The sequence below is a fragment of the Mya arenaria genome, chromosome 7, assembly GCF_026914265.1.
Source record: "Mya arenaria isolate MELC-2E11 chromosome 7, ASM2691426v1".
In the NCBI taxonomy this organism is placed as follows: domain Eukaryota; kingdom Metazoa; phylum Mollusca; class Bivalvia; order Myida; family Myidae; genus Mya; species Mya arenaria.
The window spans coordinates 22157632-22182953 of record NC_069128.1 but is presented as its reverse complement, the minus strand read 5'-3'; the positions used below and the strand labels follow the sequence as shown (position 1 = coordinate 22182953).

General features: G+C 37.5%; 1 protein-coding gene across 2 annotated transcripts; it reads left to right on the top strand.

Moving 5' to 3' along the window:
* The first annotated feature begins 9667 nt into the window (after positions 1 to 9667).
* LOC128241838 (uncharacterized) lies at positions 9668 to 25322 on the top strand. 2 transcript variants are annotated; one of them, XM_052958936.1, is made up of 9 exons: positions 9668 to 9758; positions 11078 to 11625; positions 11870 to 11955; positions 15061 to 15249; positions 15698 to 15841; positions 22547 to 22735; positions 22855 to 22998; positions 23936 to 24107; positions 24470 to 25322. In XM_052958936.1, the coding sequence occupies exons 2-9, from the start codon at positions 11091 to 11093 to the stop codon at positions 24793 to 24795; spliced, it is 1785 nt and encodes a 594-aa protein (XP_052814896.1). In that variant the 5' UTR covers positions 9668 to 9758; positions 11078 to 11090; the 3' UTR covers positions 24796 to 25322. The 2 variants fall into 2 exon arrangements, with proteins under 2 accessions (XP_052814896.1, XP_052814897.1); XM_052958937.1 differs by lacking the exons at positions 22547 to 22735; positions 22855 to 22998; positions 23936 to 24107; positions 24470 to 25322 and adding exons at positions 16171 to 16342; positions 16984 to 19198.

Here is a 25322-nt window from a genome sequence, read left to right as displayed (position 1 = left end):
AGTCAATGCCTGCATACCAGCCTGCCCAGAGTGTATGCCTGTATACCAGCCTTCCTAGAGTCAATGCCTATATACCAGCCTGCCCAGAGTATATGTCTGTATACAAGCCTGCCAGGAGTATATGGCTGCATACCAGCCTGCCTAGAGTCAATGCCTGTATACCAGCCTGCCTAGAGTCAATGCCTGCATACCAGCCTGCCCAGAGTATATGCATGAATACAAGCCTTCCCCGAGTGTATGCCTGTATACCAGCCTGCCCAGAGTCAATGCCTGCATAACAGCCTGCCAAGAGTGTATGCCTGTATACCAGCTTGCCCCGAGTGTATACCTGTATACCGGCCTTCCAAGAGTCAATGCCTGTATACCAGCCTGCCGAGAGTGTATGCCTGCATACCAGCTTGCCCAGAGTATATGCCTGTATATCAGCCTGCCCCGAGTATATGCCTGTATACCAGCCTGCCTAGAGTCCATGCCTGTTTACCAGCCTGCCTAGAGTCAATGCCTGCATACCAGCCTAGCCAGAGTATATGCCTGTATACCAACCTGCTCCGAGTGTATGCCTGTATACCAGCCTGCCTAGAGTCAATGCCTGAATACCAGCCTGCCTAGTGTCAATGCCTATATACCAGCCTGCCCATAGTGTATGCCTGCATACCAGCCTGCCCAGAGTGTATGCCTGTATACCAGCCTGCCTAAAGTCAATGCCTACATACCAGCCTGCCCAGAGTGTATGCCAGTATACTAGCCTGCCCAGAGTGTATGCCTGTATACCAGCCTGCCCAGAGTGTATGCTTGCATACCAGCCTGCCCCGAGTATATGTCTGCATACCAGCCTGCCCAGAGTATATGCCTGCATACAGCCTGCCCAAAGTGTATGCCTGTATACCAACCTGCCCAGAGTGTATACCTGCAAACCAGCCTGCCCAGAGTATATGCCTGTAAACCAGCCTGCCCAGAGTATATGCATGTATACCAGCCTGCCCAGAGTATATGCCTGCATACCAGCCTGCCCAGAGTGTATGCCTGCATACCAGCCTGACCAGAGTATATGCCTGTATATCATCCTGCCCAAAGTGTATGCCTGTATACCAACCTGCCCAGAGTGTATACCTGTATACCAGCCTGCCACGAGTATATGCCTGCATACCAGCCTGCGAAGAGAATATGCCTGTATACCATCCTGCCCAGAGTATATGCCTTTATACCAGCCTGCCAAGGGTATATGCCTGCATACCAGCCTGCCCAGAGTGTATGCCTGCATACCAGCCTGCCCCGAGTGTATGCCTGTATACCAGCCTGCCTAGAGTCAATGCCTGTATACAAGCCTGCCCAGAGTATATGCCCGTATACCAGCCTGCCCAGAGTGTATGCCTGTATACCAGCCTGCCCAGAGTGTATGCCTATATACCAGCCTGCCCAGAGTGTATGCCTGTATACCAGGCTGCCCAGAGTATATGCCTGTATACCAGCCTGCCCAGAGTGTATGCCTGCATACCAGCCTGCCCAGTGTGTATGCCTGTATACCAGCCTGCCCAGAGTGTATGTTTGTATACCAGCCTGCCCAGAGTGTTTGCCTGTATACCAGCCTGCCCAGAGTATATGCCTGTATACCAGCCTGCCAGGAGTATATGCCTGTTTACCAGCCTGCCTAGAGTCCATGCCTGTATACCAACCTGCCTAGAGTCAATGCCTGCATACCAGCCTGCCAGGAGTATATGCCTGTATACCAGCCTGCCTAGAGTCCATGCCTGTATACCAGCCTGCCTAGAGTCAATGCCTGCATACCAGTCTGCCCAAAGTGTATGCCTGTATACCAGCCTTCCTAGAGTCAATGCCTGCATACCAGCCTGCCCAGAGTATATGCCTGTATACAAGCTTGCCAGGAGTATATGCCTGCATATCAGCCTGCCCCGAGTGTATGCCTGTATACCGGCCTTCCAAAAGTCAATGCCTGTATACCAGCCTGCCGAGAGTGTATGCCTGCATACCAGCCTGCCCAAAGTATATGCCTGAATACCAGCTTTCCCAGAGTATATGCCTGAATACCAGCCTGCCCAGAGTGTATGCCTGTATACCAGCCTGCCCAGAGTCAATGCCTGCATACCAGCCTGCCCAGAGTATATGACTGTATACCAGCCTGCCCAGAGTGTATGCCTGTATACCAGCCTGCCCCGAGTATATGCCTGCATACCAGCCTGCTTAGAGTGTATGCCTGCATACCAGCCTGCCAAGAGTCCATGCCTGTATACCAACCTGCCCAGAGTATATGCCTGTATTCCAGCCTGCTTAGAGTGTATGCCTGCATACCAGCCTGCCAAGAGTCCATGCCTGTATACCAACCTGCCCAGAGTATATGCCTGTATACCAGCCTTCCCAGAGTGTATGCCTGCATACCAGCCTGCCCAGAGTGTATGCCTGTATACCAGCCTGCCAAGAGTCAATGCCTGCATACCAGCCTGCCCAGAGTGTATGCCTGTATACCAGCCTGCCAAGAGTCAATGCCTGTATACCAGCCTGCCCAGAGTATATGCCTGTATACCAGCCTGCCCAGAGTGTATGCCTGCATACCAGCCTGCCCAGAGTTTATGCCTGCATACCAGCCTGCCCAGAGTGTATGCCTGTATACCAGCCTGCCCAGAGTGTATGCCTATATACCAGCCTGCCCAGAGTGTATGCCTCTATACCAGCCTGCCCAGAGTGTATGTCTGTATACCATCCTGCCAAGAGTGTTTGCCTGTATACCAGCCTGCCCAGAGTTTATGCCTGTATACCAGCCTGCTCAGAGTATATACCTGCATACCAGCCTGCCAAGTGTGTATGCCTGTATACCAGCCTGCCCCGAGTGTATGCCTGTATACCAGCCTGCCCCGAGTGTATGTCTGTATACCAGCCTGCCCCGAGTATATGCCTGTATACCAGCCTGCCCAGAGTATATGCCTGTATACCAGCCTGCCCAGAGTGTATGCCTGCATACCAGCCTGCCCAGAGTGTATGCCTGTATACCAGCCTGAGCAGAGTGCTTGCCTATATACCATCATGCATAGGGTTTACCTACCCATAGTTTATATCTATTTAAATTTCTGCCTTGTGTCCGTGACGTAATACCAGCTTGCCTTGAGTCCAGGCTTTTATACCAGTACATTAGTACTTGTTTACCAGTCTGCCGAGGGCTCATGCTTAATAACCAGACTATCCAACTTTCAATCCTATATACAGCATGCACTGAGATCACCTTCCTAGAGCTTTTATTTGTTAACCAGTCTGTCTTGTGTCCATGCCGGTATACCAGCTTGCCTTGTGTCCAGACTTACAAGTCCGCAAAGAGGTCATATTTTGTGTATCAACATGCCCAGGGTCATGTTTGTATACCAACCTGCCCTACAGTTTATACTTGTATGCCAATCTGCCCTTCAGTTCATGCTTGTATACCATCCTGCTCAGAGTTCATGCTTAGATACCGCTTGCCAGGACTTCATGCTAGTTAACCATTCTGTTCAGCGTGCATGACTATGTACCTCTCTGCCTTGGAATAGCGCTAGTAGACAAACCTGCCAAGAGTTCATGCTTGTTTACCAATTTGTCCAGAGGTTAGTCTAGTTAACCAGGCTGTCCAGAGTTCATGCATGCTTACCAATCTGCCCAGAGGTCATTCTAGTTAACCAGCCTGTCCAGAGTTCATGCTTGCTTACCAATCTGCCCAGAGTTAATGCATGTTAACCAGCCTGCCCAGAGTTCATGCTTGTTAACCAGCCTGTCTATAGTTTATGCTAGTAAACTAGCCTGTGCAGAGATCATGCCAGTGTACCAGCCTGCCTAGAGTTCATGTTTGTTTTAAGCCTGCCAAGAGTTCATGCTTGTTTGTATATCATCAGTCTACCCAGAGTTCAACTGCCAGGAGTCCATACCTGTATACAAGTTCGCACAGAGTTCACGCCTGTAGTCAAGTCTGCCCAGTGTAAATGACTGTATACCAGCCTGCCTAAAATTAAAACATATGTGTTTACCAGTGGATACCTGTACTGGTTTCTACCCAGGAAACAGACTCGAGTGTGTTTTTATAAGCTGTCAGCTTTCGTCAAGTTTTCCAGCTAAAATAAATGAGTATAAACTATAAACCAAAGTAGAAATAAAAGAAACGAAAATCAACCAAATTAAGATGTTTTCTGTTCAAAATTAAGCGGTGTTCCGGATGCCAGTCCAAAAGTAAGTAGTATTCCGGATTCAAAGGGCGAGAGGGGTACATCCTAAAACATCAATTTGATGTGACCTTACGGTACTGAGTGGGCTTTTGTTTTCGTGAGTTCATGAAGTATATCGTGCGCAACCTTACACTTTTCCAAAGACACAAGTTAGCTTGCTTTAATAAAGTGTAACGATCCGCTGAATGCGGCGGATGTGCGTTCATAGTCTCCACTTCTATGCACTTGCTAGAAAGCTCAGCGATCCTGTGAGGCAAAGTAAGTTGGAACTTAAACAATATTTCAGAGAAAGCTCTGCTTTCCTGATGGTTAATATTCCTTATAAAACGGAAGTACGTTCATACCGGATGTAAACTTGGTTGGAAATATGCAAATTAGCAAAGCCTGGGCTTTGTGAGAATAGAGAAGTTAGTGTATATAAAGACCAGTGCACCCCTTTAGGGTCGAGCATGCTCTTCCCTGAAGGGATCTGTTGGTGTTTGTTTCATTACGCCAGAAAACTCGGCTATCTGGTGTTTGTTTGTTTGTTTGGCTCGCACGTTACAAATGGTTGCAGCAGTGGGATAATGACAACTGCCGGAATGGAGTTGCCTTACCCATAAGATTCCCAGTCCAAGGGTCTCAGGGGGTAGAATGGAGCTTAACCTTAGCATTCAAACAAGATGGCGGCGCCCATGTAAAAGGTGAGTTTTTCGGCGATTTAAAATTTTGGAAGCCAGTTTAGACACTGGCATATTGTGAAAAACCTGCTAGAGAAAATTCCACACCCATTGGTACTTGGATCTCCATGAAACATGCTATAGTTTTGTCAAACATTCGGACATCGGCATCGACTGGAGAGGAATACGAACTAAAAGGCACGGCTAAGGTTAGGATCCCTCGATAATATTGGCCTGTTTTGACGATTAGCAACACTATTCATGATTGTTGTGTCAAGTTGGTGCAATATAAATGTGTATTGATCACAAGTTATCCGTCTAGAAACCCGTAATGACGTTTTTGATTCAAAATTAGTATTTATGCACAATGCTAAGGAGCAGTGCACGCAAATAAGTGGCTAAGGTTAGGTGCAATTTATTGAGAGAGGCGTTCATTACCTACGGTAATTTTGTTTCCTGTTTGTATCTGTTCTTTCTGAGAGATTAAAGGTTTCCGTAACACTGTGCGACATCATTATTATCCAGATGAGGTATTTTGAAACTGCCAAATCTGATTTCGCTGTGTTTTCATCTAGATACATTTGAGAAAAAAACTACAGTGACGCGATGTTGTGGATGAAAATCGTCTATTTTGTAGTTTTTTGTGTACCTGTTTAAATTTGAGGATGCATTTAAACAAGTAATAAAGAAATATTCACATTCATATTTAATCAATCGTTACCAGAAGCGAAACTGATCGCACTTAATTAGTACTTAAATTGTCAACGGTAGATCGGTCTTGTCAAAAATGTTGACAAAAGATTGTAATGATGATAAAGGTTTAAAGTAGATGAATGATGTTTCCTGTATACTCGTATTTGAAAATAATGTCTGGCTCGATCAAACATAGTTTAAACGGTTGCAGGCATAGGACGAATACTTTACAGGTCGTTAAATAGGGCCGATCTAGAACTGTTATGTTTGTTGTGTCACTATGAACCCTAGTTTCTCCTGACATGATAATACTCTATTGTTTAGATCTTCATTTGTGATTTAAGACAGTCTTGCTGTACGTAAACGCAAACATGGCTAACGCTATTTAGCAACCCGAGACAAATTTACCGTACGCACAGCTGTCATTAGGTCTAGAAAATGACACAGCAGGATCCAGATAATAAGATTCTAAACTTGTCTCGGAGGCAGAATCGGTAAATGCCACAAGTCGAGGGAGTGAACTGAATCTCCTTAGACCGAGCCTATATAAATACCAATTTTGAAGCAAATCGTCATTACGGGTTTCTAGACGGATAACTTGTGATCAATACACATTTATATTGCACCAACTTGACACAACAATCATGAATAGTGTTGCTAATCGTCAAAACAGGCCAATATTATCGAGGGATCCTAACCTTAGCCGTGCCTTTTAGTTCGTTTTCCTCTCGAGTCGATGCCGATGTCCGAATGTTTGACAAAACTATAGCATGTTTCATGGAGATCCAAGTACCAATGGGTGTGGAATTTTTTCTAGCAGGTTTTTCACAATATGCCAGTGCCTAAACTGGCTTCCAAAATTTTAAATCGCCGAAAAACTCACCTTTTACATGGGCGCCGCCATCTTGTTTGAATGCTAAGGTTAAGCTCCATTCTCCCCCCTGGGGTCTTCTCGGAGGGGAAAGCAATGTAACGGTCAGCTGTATGCGAGAGAGAGAGAGAGAGAGAGAGAGAGAGAGAGAGAGAGAGAGATTCTTTATTTCCTCCGATATGAAGAGACATGACACATTATAAACAGAACATAATACAAAGAAACATATTGAATAAAAATTTACATAAATTATATACAACAAACAAATATATCAGATAGGAAGGATAACTATAAATAATACATCTAGTAATACTGTATGATAACTATGTACTTATACAGTGAATGAGACATAGTTTTGTAATTTCATTTACATTTCCCCATTCTACGACGTCTTATTGTTAATAATTTGTTTACATATATTATAATTTCTTGTTTATATTTTGAATTTCTACCGTGCTAGCCCAAAATAACCTAAACGACGAAAAGCGAAAGTCTAGGTCATAATCACGGGAGTTATTATTTGTTGTATCCGTATTTATACAGAATCCTAATGTACTTCAGTGCCGCTTTGAAAGCCTTGACTCTAACTGTGTCCTCTATAGATAGCTGCGGAAAACCAGTTAAAAGTTCGATTAATTGCTCATCGGGTTTAAGATGACTGAACTCAAGGAAAACTTTGGCACTAAGACATTTACATAACGCTACCCATAAATCGTCTCTAGAAGAGCTCGAGATTTTACAAAACATTATTTTGTGTAAAACCATTTGTTCTGTTATTATCTACCATTCTTGGCATTTGGACACAAAACTTCTTGAAAAATATTTACTAATAATCAGCATAGCAGTCCTACAATTTTTCAGCTGGTCTCTATACATGTTACTAAACTGCCACATTAAACAAGGTTCATATTCACAATGAATAGACTTAAATAATCGTAGGTTCACATCGTTTTCCTGTGATATTTTGTATTTGGTTACAACACGATTATTTATAGATTTATTTACAGTAGATCTCCAGCTATCATGACTCGGAAAAATTGCATCCCTCTGGAAGTGGCATAATACATGTATTAGATTATATTTGCCTAAGATTCTGTAAATGTCTGGAATAAATCCTGTTACTGCACTTGGTTCGCTTTCGAATTTGCATAGTCTTAATAGGAATAAGTTTTTTAACCTTTTTGTGTAATCAGTACGGCACAATTGTCCGAAAAATAGTAATTTTCTTTTGTCTATATATGTTTCTAATGAGTAGATTCCAGCACAACTTAACGCAATCACTGTTCTTGTATATACTGGCATATTTTGCATATGTTTCACACATACTCTGTGGGCTCGTTCTAGAGCCAATATATGATGATCCTGTAGGTCACTCCACAACTCGCAACCGTAGAGGGCCTTCGGGATCACAGTGCTAAAGTATAAAATTTTTATAGCAAGCGGATGCATTGCATTGTCATTTAAGCCATAATCATTTAAGCTAAAATACGTACGACGTAATCTTTGACAACAAAGGTCGACCGATGTGCTTATTTCGTTATATTTATCGGAAAATACTCCAAGGTGTTTGTAGCTTATGGATTCCGTTACTTCTCCGTTACAAATTGACCAATGCCTTTTACACTTTTTAAAATCGCTCTGTTTTTCATTATATACAATAACAGTGCATTTTTTTTTATTATATTCATAACGATCATTTTTCGAGTTTTCGGAACAGACATCCATCATCGATTGAAGGCCTTTCGGCGTTAACGAGAGCAACATCATATCGTCCGCTACTGTAGGACAAGCAAAAGAGGTGTCATGTATTTTAAGAGCACTGTCATGGCAGTCCAGTTTTTCTATTAAACTATTTATGTAGATGACATAATAAAATGAACTTAGACATTGGCCTTGCCTCGCCCCTTTTCGTATTTGGAACCATGTTGACACCATATTGTTTGTTCGGACACAGCTGTATATTTCTGTAAGCATATTTCTCAGTATTTTGAGAAACTTAGGTGAGATCCCAATGTCATAAAGCTTGTAGACAAGTATTTCAAAGTTTAAGTTGTCGAACGCTTTTTTGGCATCTAAATAGCAAGCATACAGTTTAGAGTTGTTTTCGCGTGTGAAATGTATGCATTCCTTAGCCATAAAGGCAGTAGACATACAGTTTAAGCCTTTTTGGAACCCACCCTGTAATCCGTGTATATGTATGTTGTTATATATGTTGATTTTGTTGATAATAATCTTTTCATATAGCTTTAGAATTGTGGAGCATAATGATATCGCTCTTTAATTGTTAGGATCCGATTTTTGTTTATTTCCGCCTTTGAAAAGGGTTGTAATTATCCCCTTTTTCATTTCGAATGGACAATAGCCTAATTTGGCCATGCTTGAAAACAGTTTGTTTAAGAGATGGAGTAAGATAGAGCCTCCGTACTTAATGTTTTCATAATATATACCGTCATACCCACATGCCTTATTATTTTTGCATGTTTTAAGTGCTGTTATTATGTCATTTTCTATTATAATAATATCACTGCTGTCTGACGATTTAATCGCTTCGTTTATCGTTTTAAGTTTTTCCTGAATAATTGAAAGATGATTATCATTAAACGCATTGGAGTTTGAAGGAGTATACAAGTTTTCAAAGTACATCTTCCAACCATTGTTAATATCCTCAGGGCTTTTGCATTCTATACCATTAAAAACCATTTCAAAGGTTTTTTCCGTCGGTTTTTTCTTTCGTCTGTTTATTAATTTTCCGGATGTGCGTTCATAGTCTCCACTTCTTTGCACTTGCTAGAAAGCTCAGCTATCCTGTGAGGCATAGTAAGTTGGAACTTCAACAATAATTCAGAGAAAGCTCTGCTTTCCTGATGGTTAATATTCCTTATAAAACGGAAGTACGTTCATACCGGATGTAAACTTGGTTGGAAATATGCAAATTAGCAAAGCCCGGGCTATGTGAGAATAGAGAAGTTAGTGTATATAAAGACCAGTGGACCCCTTCATGGTCGAGCAAGCTTTTCCCTGAAGGGATCTGTTGGTGTTTGTTTCAATACGACAGGAAGCTCGGCTATCTGGTGTTTGTTTGATGGTCTCGCACGTTACAAAAGCTTTACTTTCTTTTTCAAACATTGTGTTTACATTAACAAAGACTTCGTAAGTCAAATGTAACTATTATCAAAGTTTATCATGGTTTATGCAATCAGGAGATAAAGTCATAACGTATCAAAATTTAGTTTGAGAGAGTAGCTTCCCCTGCAAATATATACAAACCTAATCTCTTGGCAGGTTTGTAAACAAGCATGAACTCTGGGTAGACTGGTACATTAAAGTCGGCAGATTGTGAGTATCCATTTATACTTATTTTCCAGCAATTTACAATTTAAAAGCATATTCGCTTTATATTGTTTCGTTTGTAAACAATTGTTATTCATGTAAGTGAAGAAATAGTATGTTGATTTACAAGTTCCATTCACTTAAGCACTAGTTTATAAATGTTTTTTGTTATCGTACCCCAAGTGGCTGGATGCCATTTTCTGTAATTTAGTCAAACCCATGTGATTTATGTGTTATGGTATGTACAGAGGGAAATTTAACTGTATGGACTATTTCGTTTAATGAGATTAGCTACTATCATCAAGCCACCTTGTGGTCGATCCTGCTTTCGATTTGCTAGATTATCTAACAGCCTAGAAAGAGATATAACGATATAAATGGTGTACATGTCTTCCCTGAAAATGTAATAATCATATTTGTTACTGAAATATGTATTCAATTAGTGTAGTGTACAATATTTCCAGTCGAACCTAATCTACAACTTTTGATTTCCTACAGTCTTACAATAAATTAAAGGAAATCGAAAGTAGCAAAAGTTCTACTGATAATATTAAAACTAAGTTGACTACACCATTGAAATACATAAATGGTCCCCTTTCTTAATCTACATTAACAACATTATTGCGTGAAATGCAATCTCAGACTCGCGGAAGGTTGGGGGGGGGGGGTATTTTATGACGACGCAAATATACGTCGTTTTCTGCCGGTATACAATTTTTAATTCTAATTTTAATCTATATCGCATTTTATCTTACTAAATATGTATTGTGAATCACCAACTGTAATCGTTACATTTTTTTATAATTGGATTTAATTTTCAAACCCCATTTCCGCCTAATATTTGCACATTTAGGACTCACAATTCTATGTCGTCACATTCCTGACGTAATCAATGCCGCGCTTCTCACGCACACTTATATAATTAAGAATAATACGTGATTTCAATTACAGAAACAATAAATGAAATACAAAAAGCTTAGTGTTAGGAAGGGCAAGCACTGCACAAATTGATGTCCGTGGAAAACACGACGGGCAATGCAGGAAAAACAGAATGTTCGAATGAAAATTCCTTCAATAGTTTGGACCTCATTTAAAAAATATTTTTGAGAAAAAATACAATAGGAACTGCTGAACGAAGTATTTAAACCGATACTTGTCAGATTTCCCTTGTGTTATTCTTGTAAGTCGCTGATGTGCTCCGGATACCCCTACATGGTTGTATTTAATTTGCTTTTAATTTCGTTATAAACAACGATATTTGCTGAAACTTGACATACCTGTTCCTATAAATCAAATATATAATAAACATTGTGTCTTATACACAGATAAGGAGAACCAATGGCAAGCAACGGAAGATTGTCAGATGGTCAGAAGAACCAACTAGAACAATGGATTGGACAAGGCCACAAGGACTTTGTATTGCTGTTCAGCTTTTCCATAGACGGTGGACAAGCAAGTGCTTTCCACAACAAGTGCAACAACCAAGGTCCTACAGTCACTGTGGTACACAATGAGCACAAGTCCGTGTATGGGGGATACGCTAGCCAGTCGTGGACATCATGCGACCGCGATGTAACCGACCAGTATGCATTTCTATATCAGCTGCAGTTTTCTGGAACTATTAAGTGTAATAAATTCCCCGTTGTCAATCATTCCCGGGCGTTATTAGACTTGAAATGTTATGGACCGATTTTCGGGAGCAGTGGTCATGATTTGTATACATTCAACAATGCCACGAAGAGCGGAGACTTTTACAATTTGGATGGCCACATGAATGCATTTGGAAACAACTACAACGTTAATGGTACAAAAGCAACACATGTAAACAATGACACAAAGTGTGTGGAAGAATTGGAGGTTTATAAAGTTGTTGGTAAGTGATTAATCACATGATATTTTTTCTTAAAACAAAACTGTTTATAAAGTAACATTGCTACTCATTACATATTAATTATTTAGAAATAACCTAGGAACAATTGTAATTCGAATGATTGCTTTATCCGCGTGTTTATTTCTCAGTACTTATAATATTACTGGTCAAGTGTATAATTTTAGGAAACCCATTTATCTTAATGCATAAACGGTGTGGGAAAAATAATATTAATATTTGCATGCAGATTGTAGTGGGAACTGTGCTCGTCATGCTGTACCGAAACCTATGGAAGAAAAACCATGGCGAAAAACAAACCAATGGAGTAAAAAGGTCAGTTTACTGTTTTCCTACGGATTGGGTGTTCTTTAGGTATTACTGCTATTAACATGCATTGTTTTTTTGTTTGTAATAAAATACTCGAAGGTCCGTCGGTCCGACGGTCTATCCGTTTTCCGTCCCCACTGTTTCCTATCAATAACTTGCGGACTTTTAGGCCGTGGAACATCACACTTTGTAGGCAGTTATGGCTAGCGATTTTGAGCTCACTGATCAAAGGTCAAGGTCTTGGTGACATTGAGCTGAAAACCCATTGTCGATCAATAACTGAAGAACTCTTGGACCCAGGGACCTCAAACGCGGTATACAGGTTTGTAATGACCGGAAGATCAACCGATACGATTTTTGGATCAAAGGTCAAGGTCAAGGTCGTGGTGACCTTAAGCTGAAAAACGTTTCCGATCAAAAACTGAAGAACGCTTGGACATAGGGCCTCAAACCTTGTTGGGAGGTTGGCCGTGAGCACCCCTTTTTATTTCAAAGGTTTAGGTCAATTACTTATAAAAATATGGCCATAGGATACTTATACTTGGCAGTTAAAACACTATCAGCGGATGACCCTATTGATAATGGATACCAGGATATCAATATGTTAAACATGGTCAAGCCATTTACCTATTACATTCACTTAAAAGTTATCCAGTGTAAGTTTTTTTTTTTCATTCTCTTTAACATAGAAGTTAATATTTTCATACTTTTTATACTAGCAAAAAATATATATATGATACTATGTAAAGTGTTCACAAACAAATATGTTAAGTAATGCCCAACAATATCTTTTTATAGTACAGCAGACAGGAACTGACATGCACTCCACCTTGCAGTAACCTATCATCTTCGTGTTCATACTTTGCTCATTAAAAATGTCATGGGAAGGTAGTAAAGAAAAAACGCTATCCGTTCATATTGGCCTGTCGTGGAGGGGGGGGGGCGGTATTTGTCACGTTCTTGTGACAGCTCTTGAATATTCATATTCAAATCATGGTTTTTGAAAATGAACCAGAATTATAATGTAAATATAACGTTAAATTTCAGATAATTAGTTCCATCGGCACTATATTATAAAGACAACAGTAATACATGTTCCTTATTGTTTTTTGAACAGCTAACGATTAATAATGTATCTCGTGTTGTTGTTTTTTTTTTTTTTTTGTTCTACATGTGTTACATCTCTATATAAAAACAAAAACTTATCGAGGACTCAACCTTTACCCGGGTCCTAAATGTCTACCCGTTCCTAGCTCACAGGTTTGGTCTAGTTGAATAGACACATCTCTGTCTGCGTCTACTACTGGGGCCGATTGCTCAAAACCTAAGTTAAATTTAACGGCTGGTTTAAGTTGTAACGTTCAGTTTGATTTTAACAAAAGGTGATATGAGGCTGCTTAGAGTAAAGTTCCCAGTTCGAATTTAATGGCAGGGTTTACGACTTAACCAGCAGTTAAATTTAACGGAGAAACAGACCTTAAAACAAAGGTTTTCCAAGATGGCGGCTCTTTTTGTAAATGCAAGGACATTGAAATAATTTCGGCACATCTTGGATGCTGAATGATGATAACAGATGAATTATGGAACCGGAAGTTGGATTACATTATCTGTTGACGGCAGCGTTAAACAGCTATAATCATCATATATATAACTGACCGTTTAGTAACTTGTTTGAAAGCTGTTAAGGCGAACTGCAAGGTGAATGCGTCTCTCCATTTCTATTGCAATGTATATCAATTACTTAGAAGAGGTTTTATATTTACAAGGTTCCAAAGGCATTGGTACCGACATGTTATTTTTTCCTGCTTATGTACGCTGACGACATAGTCATATTTGCGGAATCAGGTGAAAAATTACAATGAAATTTAAATTTACTCTGCGGGTATTGTAACAGGTGGAAACTTAATGTCAACATTAAAAAACAACATTTTGTTTAATCTTTCAAAAAGGTGGAAGAACTCCTGCTAATATACATATCTATAATAATGCTAATATCTTAGATATATTGAGCAATTTTACGTTTCTCGGAGTAGTTTGTACAACAGATGGTTCTTTTCTGCAAGAAACAACAACACTCACTGGACCAGCAAGAAGGCAATTTTCCGTTTGAAAACATAGTTAAATAAATTTACAAACTTTATATTACACCCGGTCATAATTTAGAGCTCTTTGATAAACTAAATAAACCTATATTATTGTATGGGTCTGAAATCCGGGGTACCTCCAAAAGGATGGCCATTGAACGCATCCATATATTATCTTTGCACTGTGCTATATGTGAAAACACAAAATGACTTTGTTTGCGCCGAGACTGGTAGACTTGATATTACATCATATTGTGTTATTAATATGGTGCGGTTTTCATTTAAAGTAATAAATGCGCAAGCACATACTATGTTAACATAGTTTATAAAATAGTGTTGCAAGATATAGAAAGACGTCCACGAACTCAAAGTTGGGCAATGTGTATCAGGAAGATTCTGACAGATTTTGAATTTCATCATGTTTGGCTAAACCATGGTGTCAATGATAACCTGCTTTTTATGTCTCGTTTAAGACAACATGTCAGAGATATGTTTATTCAAAACCTTGAAAGTAGGATTCATGACTCTTCAAGAGCAAGATTTTACAGTACTTTTGTTAATTTTAAATTTAAAACCTTATTTGAACTGCGTTAATATTTCAAAATATCGAATTGCACTTAGTAAATTAAGAATGAGCGCACATAAATTGAATGTAAAAGTTTGTTGATGGAATAGAACTTCTTTGTATGAAATACTGTGTCCTTGCAATGTAATTGAAAACGAGTTCCATTTTATTTTAGAATGCCTAGATAGTATCGTCAATGACCCTCTATGTTAAAAGCTATCAAACTTTAATGTCAAAAAAATTAACATATACTACATAACGTATCCATCTTTGTGTAAAAGGCTTTTGAATTGAGAAATAGAAATGTTCAATTGTTACATTAATTGTTGGTCCCTTATCTGTCATATTGAAAGTTGCTCTTTTTTCTTCCTTTTTTCGGGGATGGGGGGCTCTTAATGTCGGCTTTTGCTGAACTATTGTTATAAATATCTTTCCACATTTAACTGTTGCTCGTTGTTCTAGAAACTGCTAGAGAATATATCATCCCACAAACCAATATCGGGGCTCGGTGTAGTAGACTTCCGGTACGCAATATTCGGGTCGGTAGGTGGAGGGAAGTCCAGCTGCATAAACACCCTGCTGTCCGCGTTTGCTGGGAGAATTTCCCAGAGAGCTTCTACGGGAAGTGGCGGAGCAGGCATTACAACCTCGGTGAAGTATCGTTTTGTTCTCGCTAGAATAACCTACTAAATCTAATACATACTGTTAAAACTGCAAGGATGTTTTACCTGGATTTTGAATCACCGTCTTGCTTATAACAATATTGTATTATACAAACGAATCACTGTCTTGCTCAAAATGATTTTGTATTATTATACAAAATAATTCCTTTACGCATCTTAAACACATGCAAACATGTATTAATGCAATTGAAACAACAAAAGTGTTGGAAATATTCAGTCAAATGTTTGATATAATTACATTATGTTGTAATGTTTAATTAATTTGTTATTTGTAAATAAATGAAACGGATATGATAAACTCGTTTTATATCTTGGGAAAAGTTAACACATACATTGAAACTGTATTTTTATAATATGCAACATAAATGAACTTCATTAATAATGATTGACATTTCTACACTCTAAACTTGTTTCAGTTTACGCCATATCCACTGAAGTCCAGTTCTGGGTCATCGGCAAACATTCGCCTGTATGATACTCCTGGATTTACAGAAACTTCTGGCTTAGATTTGATAGACTTCAACTATATGCTAGAAGGACACATTTCTGACCACTACATGGTATATTTGAAAAAGTCGGCTACGAAGCTTTGTTATAAGATAAAAAAACACATTGCTATTATGTTATGAAATATATACTACCTTTTCTACATCAATTAATACAGCAAAATATAATTTATGTTTATTAAGTGTGTTTTGTCGATATAATATAATCTAACCAAAGCCTGTTTTAACTGCGCCTGTCAAATATCCTATTATTTAAGTGTTCGTTCGTTGAGTCACGTAATAGCAAATTACATCGACCGTGCCTTACCGTTTCATTGGTCCATAATCAAGCGTTATATCTTGATGTATGGACATACCGCATTCGTCTCTTTATATGCATGCAGTTCCACTCATCTGCTCACATTACCTGGAAGTCAGAGAAGTTTGTTCAGAAACCGTCAATGAGCCATCGTATTTATTGTGGGGCCATTGTCATTGATGGTGCGACTGTTGCGACTTTGACAAAGGAAAACACAGCAAAACTGAAGGCACTTAAAGGTCTCATGGATGAGAAAGGTATGAAATACTGCACGTCACGCATATACTTGTAAACTCGTTAATTTTATTTCAACTCAATGTCTTTTCTCATTCCTTAAAGGGGATTTCATTTTTTTTAATAATTAATTACAAAGTACGTGCCACATGGGTCATTTGAAAATGTCTTACTATTCATGAATGATTTGTACCAAAAGGGCTAAACCACGGGCAGCCATAGAATAAAAATTTATCTGGCCCTTTGTAACCTCTCCTGAATTCGTATGTTATAAGTCAAGTGCGAGTCCTTTTTTATAACATATGCAAGTGGTTTGCTGCAAGATTATGTCTCTGAACAGAATTCTTGTTATGTGTATATGGACATGTGCTTTGAAAAGACATTACTCTTCGATTTAACTGTACCTAATGCTAATAGAATATTATTATTATAGTAATTTCAATTCACCATCGGGAAGATGGGTTAACATGTATGAGTGTCAATATAGTTTGCGTTTGCTGTCTTGTGATAATGTGTATCTTTTGTTGAGCGCCGGTTAAGCCTTAAACCTAACGCCTTTGAACCAGGTCATCGTTTTGGAGCATTGGAGCTATCCAAGTAGTTTGCATTGTATTACTCATATGAAATAGGAAATCGAACTGAGGTCAAACATTTTATTTTAAAGGTATCCCATGTGTCATTCTACTGACTAAAATCGACAAGGTAGCCCCTGAACTTGAAGACAACTGGAAAATGACCTTTCAAAACGCAAAGGTCAAGGAATGCGTTGAAAAAGCAGTAAATGCTTTCGGTATAAGTAGAAACAACGTGCACCCAGTGAAGAATTATGAGATAGAAGTAGAGGTCGACGAAGATTTGAATGTGCTGTCACTGTTGGCGTTGCGGCAAATTATACACCTCTCGATGGATCACATGGAAAATGTGAAGTTGCGAGAAGACGGAAATGCTGTTTCTGAGAGCGCGGAAGATGTTGGGTCAGATACCGCTTAAAGGATGAGTTTTAATGGTGCTCCATGAGTTCTATTGAAGAACATGTTGAGCTTTTAATAAATGATTATTTCGATTAGGTTGAACTTCATTGCTTAAAATATTCTTTGTTTTTAAATTAATATTAAAAATACCAGATTCCCCGTGTAGTCTATTTTCTGTTAATCAGTATAGCAAATACTTGTAACTTGTAGGTATTAAATTAGAACTGATACATGTATGTGTGATAATGAGCGCTTTGGAAAAGTGGGAACAAATCATTTTAATATATACCAAGTGTACTGTTTTCATTGTTTTATTGTGATGTTGTGTGTCGCTCGTTTTGAATGTACTAGGCCTGAAACATGCGCCTCTAAGCAGGGTTTTCATTTTATTAAGTAGTTGACCATTTGGTTTGTCTTTGTAGTTATCACAGTAAAATTAACTGCATTATCTTATTTCAAAAGTTTTATTATCACTATAACATGTTGAACTTTCAAGTATATCGACATTGTTTTGCAAACCTAAAGATTGCTCTTAAATGTTAAACTGTCAAGAACTATGGTCCATTGTTGTACTTAAGGAAATTTAAATATTGCTGTTACATGTTAAACTTTCAAAATCTATGATTTATTGTTGTGATTTAGGAAACCTCAATAATGCTCTTGCATATTCAACGTTTAAGAAGTATGCTCCATTGTTGTATTTAATGAAACCTCAATACTGCTCTAACATGTTAAACATTTAAGAACAATGATCCACTGTTGAAATTAAGGAAACACCAATAATGCTCTTGCATATTTAACGTTTAAAAATACTTCTATACTTAGTATAATCCATTGTTATATTTCAGGAAACTTTAATATTGCTCTTACATTTCAAACATTCACTTTCTGTGATCCATTGTTGTATTTAATGAAACCTCAATATTTCCTTTACATGCGAAACTTTCAAGAACTATGATCCAGTGTTGTATATAAGTGTGATTCAATATTGCTCTTACATGTTAACCTTTAAAGAACTATGATCCATTGTTGTATTTGAGGAAAATTCAATTTTGCTCTTACATGTTAAACCTTCAAGAACTATGATCCATTGTTGTGATTAAGGAAACTTCATAATTGCGATTACATGAACCAATGGAAATTACAGGGACAAGCAAATGCTTGAGGTTTCAAAACGAATATGCCACTTTATTGTTATTAAGGAAGCTGCATTTTTGGCATGGTACCCTAGAGCTGTATTTAATTTCACTTTAACGTCAATATGCGCGAAGGACCGTAGTAGGATGTAGGTATTTGACTTCAGTATGTTTATTTTTAAGTTGGCTTGTGAGTTAAAATTATATCTAAGATGTGTTTTTGTAATTGTTTCTTTGGAATTATTCAGCTGACACTTCGTTTATTACAATGTGTCCATCCAAATAACTAGTTACAACATCATAACTACAAAGAAAGTTAAACAAAAGAAATACATTCACATGTGTACAGTCATACAGAAAGTGCAATTATCATATTGGTACTTGATTCTTTATATCATTGCGCATTCTGTTTATTTCCATAAAAAAAGTACTGTTAATGACAGAATAAAAGGGATGTCGTTTTCAAAACATAGAAATTAAGAAAACGTGTCGATGTAAGAGTTACAACTAAATAAACCCCAAATACAATGCTTATGAATTGAAGAATTTACGAAATGAAGTCGACGTTGACGATAATTGGAATGTGTTGTCGCTGTTGAGATTGTGAATTTGAGATGGAAATGATGTGTCTAAAAGCAAGGAAGTGGTTCGGTCAGATACCGCTGGATCAGACATGTGTTTAATTCATTCAAGGTATCAAGATGTTAACAAAGAGAATATTGTTATAATCCTTTAATATTTGTGTTTTGTTATGGTTAACTCAGTTCCTTTATTTCACAGCATGTATTCAATACTATAAAATTTAAAAAAACCTAATGTGTTATTTATTCTGAACTCCTTTATAAAAATGTAGGAAACATCCCATGTCATTTTTGACTAAGGAGACAAAACACGTCCAACCCATTTAGACAGGGTTGACAAAACAACCCAGATCATTTTGACATGGTGGACAAAATAACCAGGAAAATATTGGCAGTTCAAAAAGTTAAGACCCCCCCTCCCATCCTACCAAACTTGAAAGATTAAAACTAATTGGCCATTATCAAGATGTGTTTTATTACCCCCAATAAACACCCATTTTCACTTAATTTATTAGGTTTAAAAATGTTACTATGGAGATCTTTATCACAGCATAAGTAAAACACAGTGACTTTAATCATAAGGATTTGCTACAAAGCTACAGTATAATATTAAGTTCAGCATTATGATAATCCTTACTTCTAAACACTCTTCTTAAAAAGGTGTTCAAGGCCAAAATCTAATATTCATATTCATTACAGGCTGCTTTGCATGACAATTATTAATTTCAGATATTTGCTTAAAGCAATTTATTTTTTATTATAAAAACACTTTCTCATAGTTTTCAGTTTTCATCTTCTTTTTGATATTGATATGTTAATATTAAAGGGGCCTCATGTGTTTTTAATATTTACGTTAGTCTTATATTAAAGCTGCAACCTCACAGATTGAACGTTTTGACAACTTTTTTTTTTAATTTTTGTCTTCGAACAAGCGAATGTTTGCGTAAATATCTGCAAACCAGCGATAAAAGACTGCTGACAAAATATCAGATTGCAGATTTTCATACTTCCATCCAAAATTGATGTTTTATGCATTTTTCTTAAACTGTTAGTAGCAGTTTAAGCTGTAAAACATTAAATTTGGAATGGAAATATCAAAATCTGAAATCTAATCTTTAGTCAGCAGTCTTTTATCACATAAGCAGGTATTTACGCAAAGAAATTCTAATACATAAAGCTTAAACAGAAAATAAAAAAGTTGGAAATCAATACGTACACAAGTACACAAGTTGACTAACATATATTTTGAATAATAAACCTTAAATTACTTTCCAAAGAATGCATTTAAGGAAAAGTTACTTACTGAAAACAAGATTGTAACAATGCATGTATTTTAAAGTGAAAGCGCATATATACATATATGAAATATATATAACCAACTCCAATGTTTTTGGTACACAAGCAACACATGTGAACAATGGCACAAAGCATATAGAAGAACTGGAGGTCTATAAAGTTGTTGGTAAGTGAATAATCACAAAGTTGTTTTCTCAATACAATTCTTTTTGATAATAATAGTATAACTACTCGTTACAGATGAATCATTAAAAATACAGACAATCGAAGAATAATTGCCTTATTCTAGGGTTTAATTCTCAGTACTTGAAAGACTCCAGGTCAATTATATATTTTCATAAAAACATCAACATTATCTTCATGCAAGAAACAGTGTGTGCAATTTATATTCCTAATTTGCATGCAGATTACAGTGGGACCTGTTCTCGCCATGCTGTACCGAAACCTATGGAAGAAAGGCCATGGCGAAAAACGAGCCTATGGAGTTAGAAGTTATTTTATTGTTTTCCTAAGGTTTGAAGGTATAACTTGTATCAACATTTATTGTTTTTGTTTGTAATGGAATATCGAAAGGGTTGCACATAGTAATTCGAACGTCAGTATTAATAACTTTCGAACGTTTAGGCCCTTGGACCTCAGACTTTGTAGGCATGTTGGTCATGACTAGCAGACCGTAGCGATTTTGAGCTCAGTGGTCAGAGTTTAAGGCCCTTGTGAGCCCATTTCAGATCAATATTTAAAGAACACTCGGACACAGGGACCTCATACTTGGTAAGCTGGTTGGTAATGACCAGTAGATGAACCCATATCGTAAAAGGTCAAGGTCGTGGTGACATTGAGCTGAAAAACGTTTTTCGATCAATAACTGAAGAACGCTTGGACATAGGGCCTCAAACGTGGTAGAGAGGTTGGTCATGAGCAGCACATGACCCTTTTTTATTTCAAAGGTTTAGGTCAATTACTTATAAAAGATATGGCCATAGGATCCTCATACTAGGCAGTTCCAAGAATATCAAGGGATGAACCCTATTGATAATGGATACCAGGATATCAATATGTTAGACCTGGTCAAACCATTTACCGATTACATTCACTTAAAAGGTATCCAGTGCTAGTTTGCCTTTCATTCTCTTTAACATTAAAGTTTTTTTTATACTAGCAAAAATATGCCTATACTATACAAATATACTATGTAGAGTGTTCACATACATATATGATTAATAATGCCCAAAAATATTTTTAATAGTACAACAGGCAGGAATTGACATTCACTCCATCTTGCAGTGACCTAACATCTGTGTTCATACTTTGCTCAATTAAAATCTTAGCAATTGCAGAGGATGGTAGTGATAAAAAACTTTAGAAAGTATTGGCCTTTCAAGGGTGTGGGGGGTATTTGTCACTTTCTTGTGATAGCTTTTGCTTGAATATTAATATTCAAATTCTTAGCTTTTATTAATGAACCAGAACCATAAAGTAAATATAACGTTGCATTAAAATGGCACTCTTATTCAAAATCAATACATACACATGTATAACAAACATAAATTGTGACTGATAAACCTTTAACTACTTACTAAATAATGCATTTCTTGAAAATATTAATTACTGATAACAAGTTTATAACCGTGTATTTAATAGCTGAAAACGCAAAAATATTAAATGATTGGTGAATGCTAAAATATTTACTGTGGTCTACTTTAGTCTCATAAGGTAGAAATACCGTGTTTTATGCTCATTTCTTTCAAATTAAACTCGGTTTACTTCATAAGAACCATTGTTTGCGACATTTATTCATCCTTTTCGGAATATTAAAACATTATTATTAATTGTGGTATATCTTATCTAGGAGTAAGAATGCATCTTTAACTGGTAATTAGTTCCATATGCACCATTTCAAAGAAAACGGAAAAACATGTTCCTAATTGTATTTTGAATATCTAACGATTGATGATGTACTTCGTGATGTTTTTTTTTATTATTTATTCTACATGTGTTACTTCTCTATATGAAAAAAGCTTATCGAGGAATCATCTTACTTGAATTGAATTGAACTATTCTCATTTTCAGATATTGCCGTAATTATACAGGACACCTTTTCCCTTTAATCGGCATAGGGACTTGGTGCATTCTGGATCGCGATGTTTGGTTCCTCGGGTGGGGAAAGTCAAGTTGCATAAACACTCTGATGTCAGCGTCTGCAATATTTTTGTTCTACAATTAAATGTTGTTCTTTTTTCAAGGAAATGCTGGAGGATATAACTTCCCTCAAGCCAGTATCTGGACTCAACATAACTGACTTCCGGATTGCAATGTTTGGGCAGGTGGGAAGGGGAAAGTCCAGCTGCGTCAACACTCTGTTGTCAACGTTTGCTGGTAGAATATCACAGCGAGCGTCTACGGGGTGTGGCAGAACAGGCACGATAACATCGGTTAGACATTCCCTTAACCATTATCATTATTCAGAACATTTTTATTGTAAAAGTGTCAAAATCGATTGTCTTTATGTTGCTTAACAAGATTCATTAGATCATCCTTTATTTTGTTTTAGTATACTCCATATCCACTGAAGTCCAGTTCTGGGTCATCGGCAAACATTCGACTTTTTGATACTCCTGGATTTACTGAAACCTTTGGATTGGATCTGATAGATTTCTATCACATTTTAGAGGGGCATATTTCTGATCACTTTATGGTTAGTGCATAACTTCTTTGTAGTTTGTCTACTTATTTATTCCTTTATATCAATTTGATTACTAAATATGATCTATGGAAATAGACCTCAACTTATCTGGACTGTGGGCAACTAATATTACAATACACCGGAGGGTATTTCGTACATTAAGGTTTTCTGAAAGTACAATTCACCCCTATTTTTAACGTTTGAATCTGCCATTTGCCGATTTGGGCTTTAAGGAATAACGGCTGTTATGTCCGTTACCTGTCGGTATTAAATGCGTCCGTCAATTTCCAGATAGAAATAGGAATTTGTCATGCTAATGCCTCATTTCAAGCTGGAAATGAAGTGATTAAATGCTTCATTCGGTAATAACTTAAAGTTAAGCAGCAAAACGTATGAATTATCCGTAACCTGAGTTACGTTACCTTAATGTGTTTTCTTTTGAAAATAGCCTTTTATTTTTGGAGAAAAGGATCTTAGTGTCCAATTTGTGTTGTAACGTTATATATTAAATATGAAAATAGGGTATTTTCGCGAAAATAAGATTAGAAATGTTCGAACTCAGTTAGATTTTTTGTGATTAAAACTTCGAACTCAGTTAGATTTTTTGTGATTAAAACTTGAAATATATATTAAAACATTCTTAAATTTAGGTGATGGTTATTAAGCATTTATTTTATTGAAATTGAGATTTTGATTAAAAATGTAAAAGTATAAAAAAAATCCTCCTTTAAGAGGGTCGCAATAAGGGCCATAAAGCCTATTGTATGTACCTCGTAAATGCAACCCAATATGCTTTTTGCAAGCACTTGTATGTGTTTTATTTCTTATTTTTTGTACACATAATGTTTTAATTATATCATCTACTGCGTACAGTTGTATTGGAGAAAATCTGATCAAACTCTACAAATAACGACCTTAATATATAAATATGCAAATCTCTTTTACTCAGTTTCACCCATCAGCCCACATTACATGGAAGTCAGAGAAGTTTGTTCAGAAACCAACAATGAACCATCGTATTCATTGTGGAGTAATCGTCATTGATGCTTCGACGGTTGATGCTTTCACAGATGAAAACACGTCTAAACTGAAAGCACTGAAGTCCTTGATGGACGAAAAAAGTAAAGGATAATATATTAACATTGTGGTCTGAAATACCGTATGGCGTTCACGTATAGTTTAAATATAATCTAGACAAACTTGTATAACTTACAAAATGATATCGGTCCTTTTAATCCATTTCGAGCCATCGAGGATATCGAGCCAAGCAAAATCGAGGCAACGAGTTTTGACTGTAGTTGTTTCAATACAAATATTCGTTATGGTCAGAGCATCGGTTGTACACGCCCACCATACATCACTAAACTCATGTGTATAGCGATGACGTTCTTTGATTTATTAATTAAATTTGACGTAAAAAACAAATATACCTTCTTCGATTCGCATCAGTTTGGATTGCATTTTATCCGATTTCTTTTTTCAGGGATCCTTTGTGTTGTCCTACTGACCAAAATCGACAAGGTTGCTCCTGAACTGGAAGACAACTGGAAGACGACCTTTAAAGATCCAAAGGTCAAGGAGTGCGTGGACAAAGCAGCAACCGGCATTGGAATCAGTAGAAACAACGTGCACCCAGTGAAGAATTACGAGATAGAAGTGGAGGTCGACGAAGATTTGAATGTGCTGTCGCTGTTGGCGTTGCGGCAAATCATACACCTCTCGATGGATCACATGGAAAACGGGAAGTTGCGAGAAGACGGAAATGCTGTTTCTGAGAGCGCGGAAGCGGTGGGGCCAGATACCGCTTAAATTTAAAAGGAGTTTTTATTCAGTAACGTGAGATGGAGTTAATCTTACAGGGTGTTCACATTAATTAATTCGGATTCTTTGTTATCATTATTGCTAATACATGGTAAGGTATTCAAACTTGGTAGGGAGGATAGTTTTTTCAGCAGATAGCCATTTTTGATTTTAAAGTCGGTCGATCAAAGGTCACGGTCATTGTGACCTTTAACACAAAAAGGGTGTCCGATTGATAAGTAGAGTATCCTCGGGACTCAAGCTTAGAAGGTAGATTATGCCCAGCAAATGAAGTCTATTGATTTTACCGTCTGAATTTCAAAGGTCAGGGTCGCAGTGACCTTGAACACAAACAGCTTTATCCGAATAATACTTAGTGTGTGTTCGGGTCTACGGTTTTCAAACTTGATAGGGATGTTGATCATGACAAGCAGATGACCCCGATTGAAAATTAGGTCAAATGACATGGTCGCTGTGGCGGTGACCTCTACCCTTCTGATTTTGTACTCATTAGGTCAAAAGTCATGTTGGAAAAA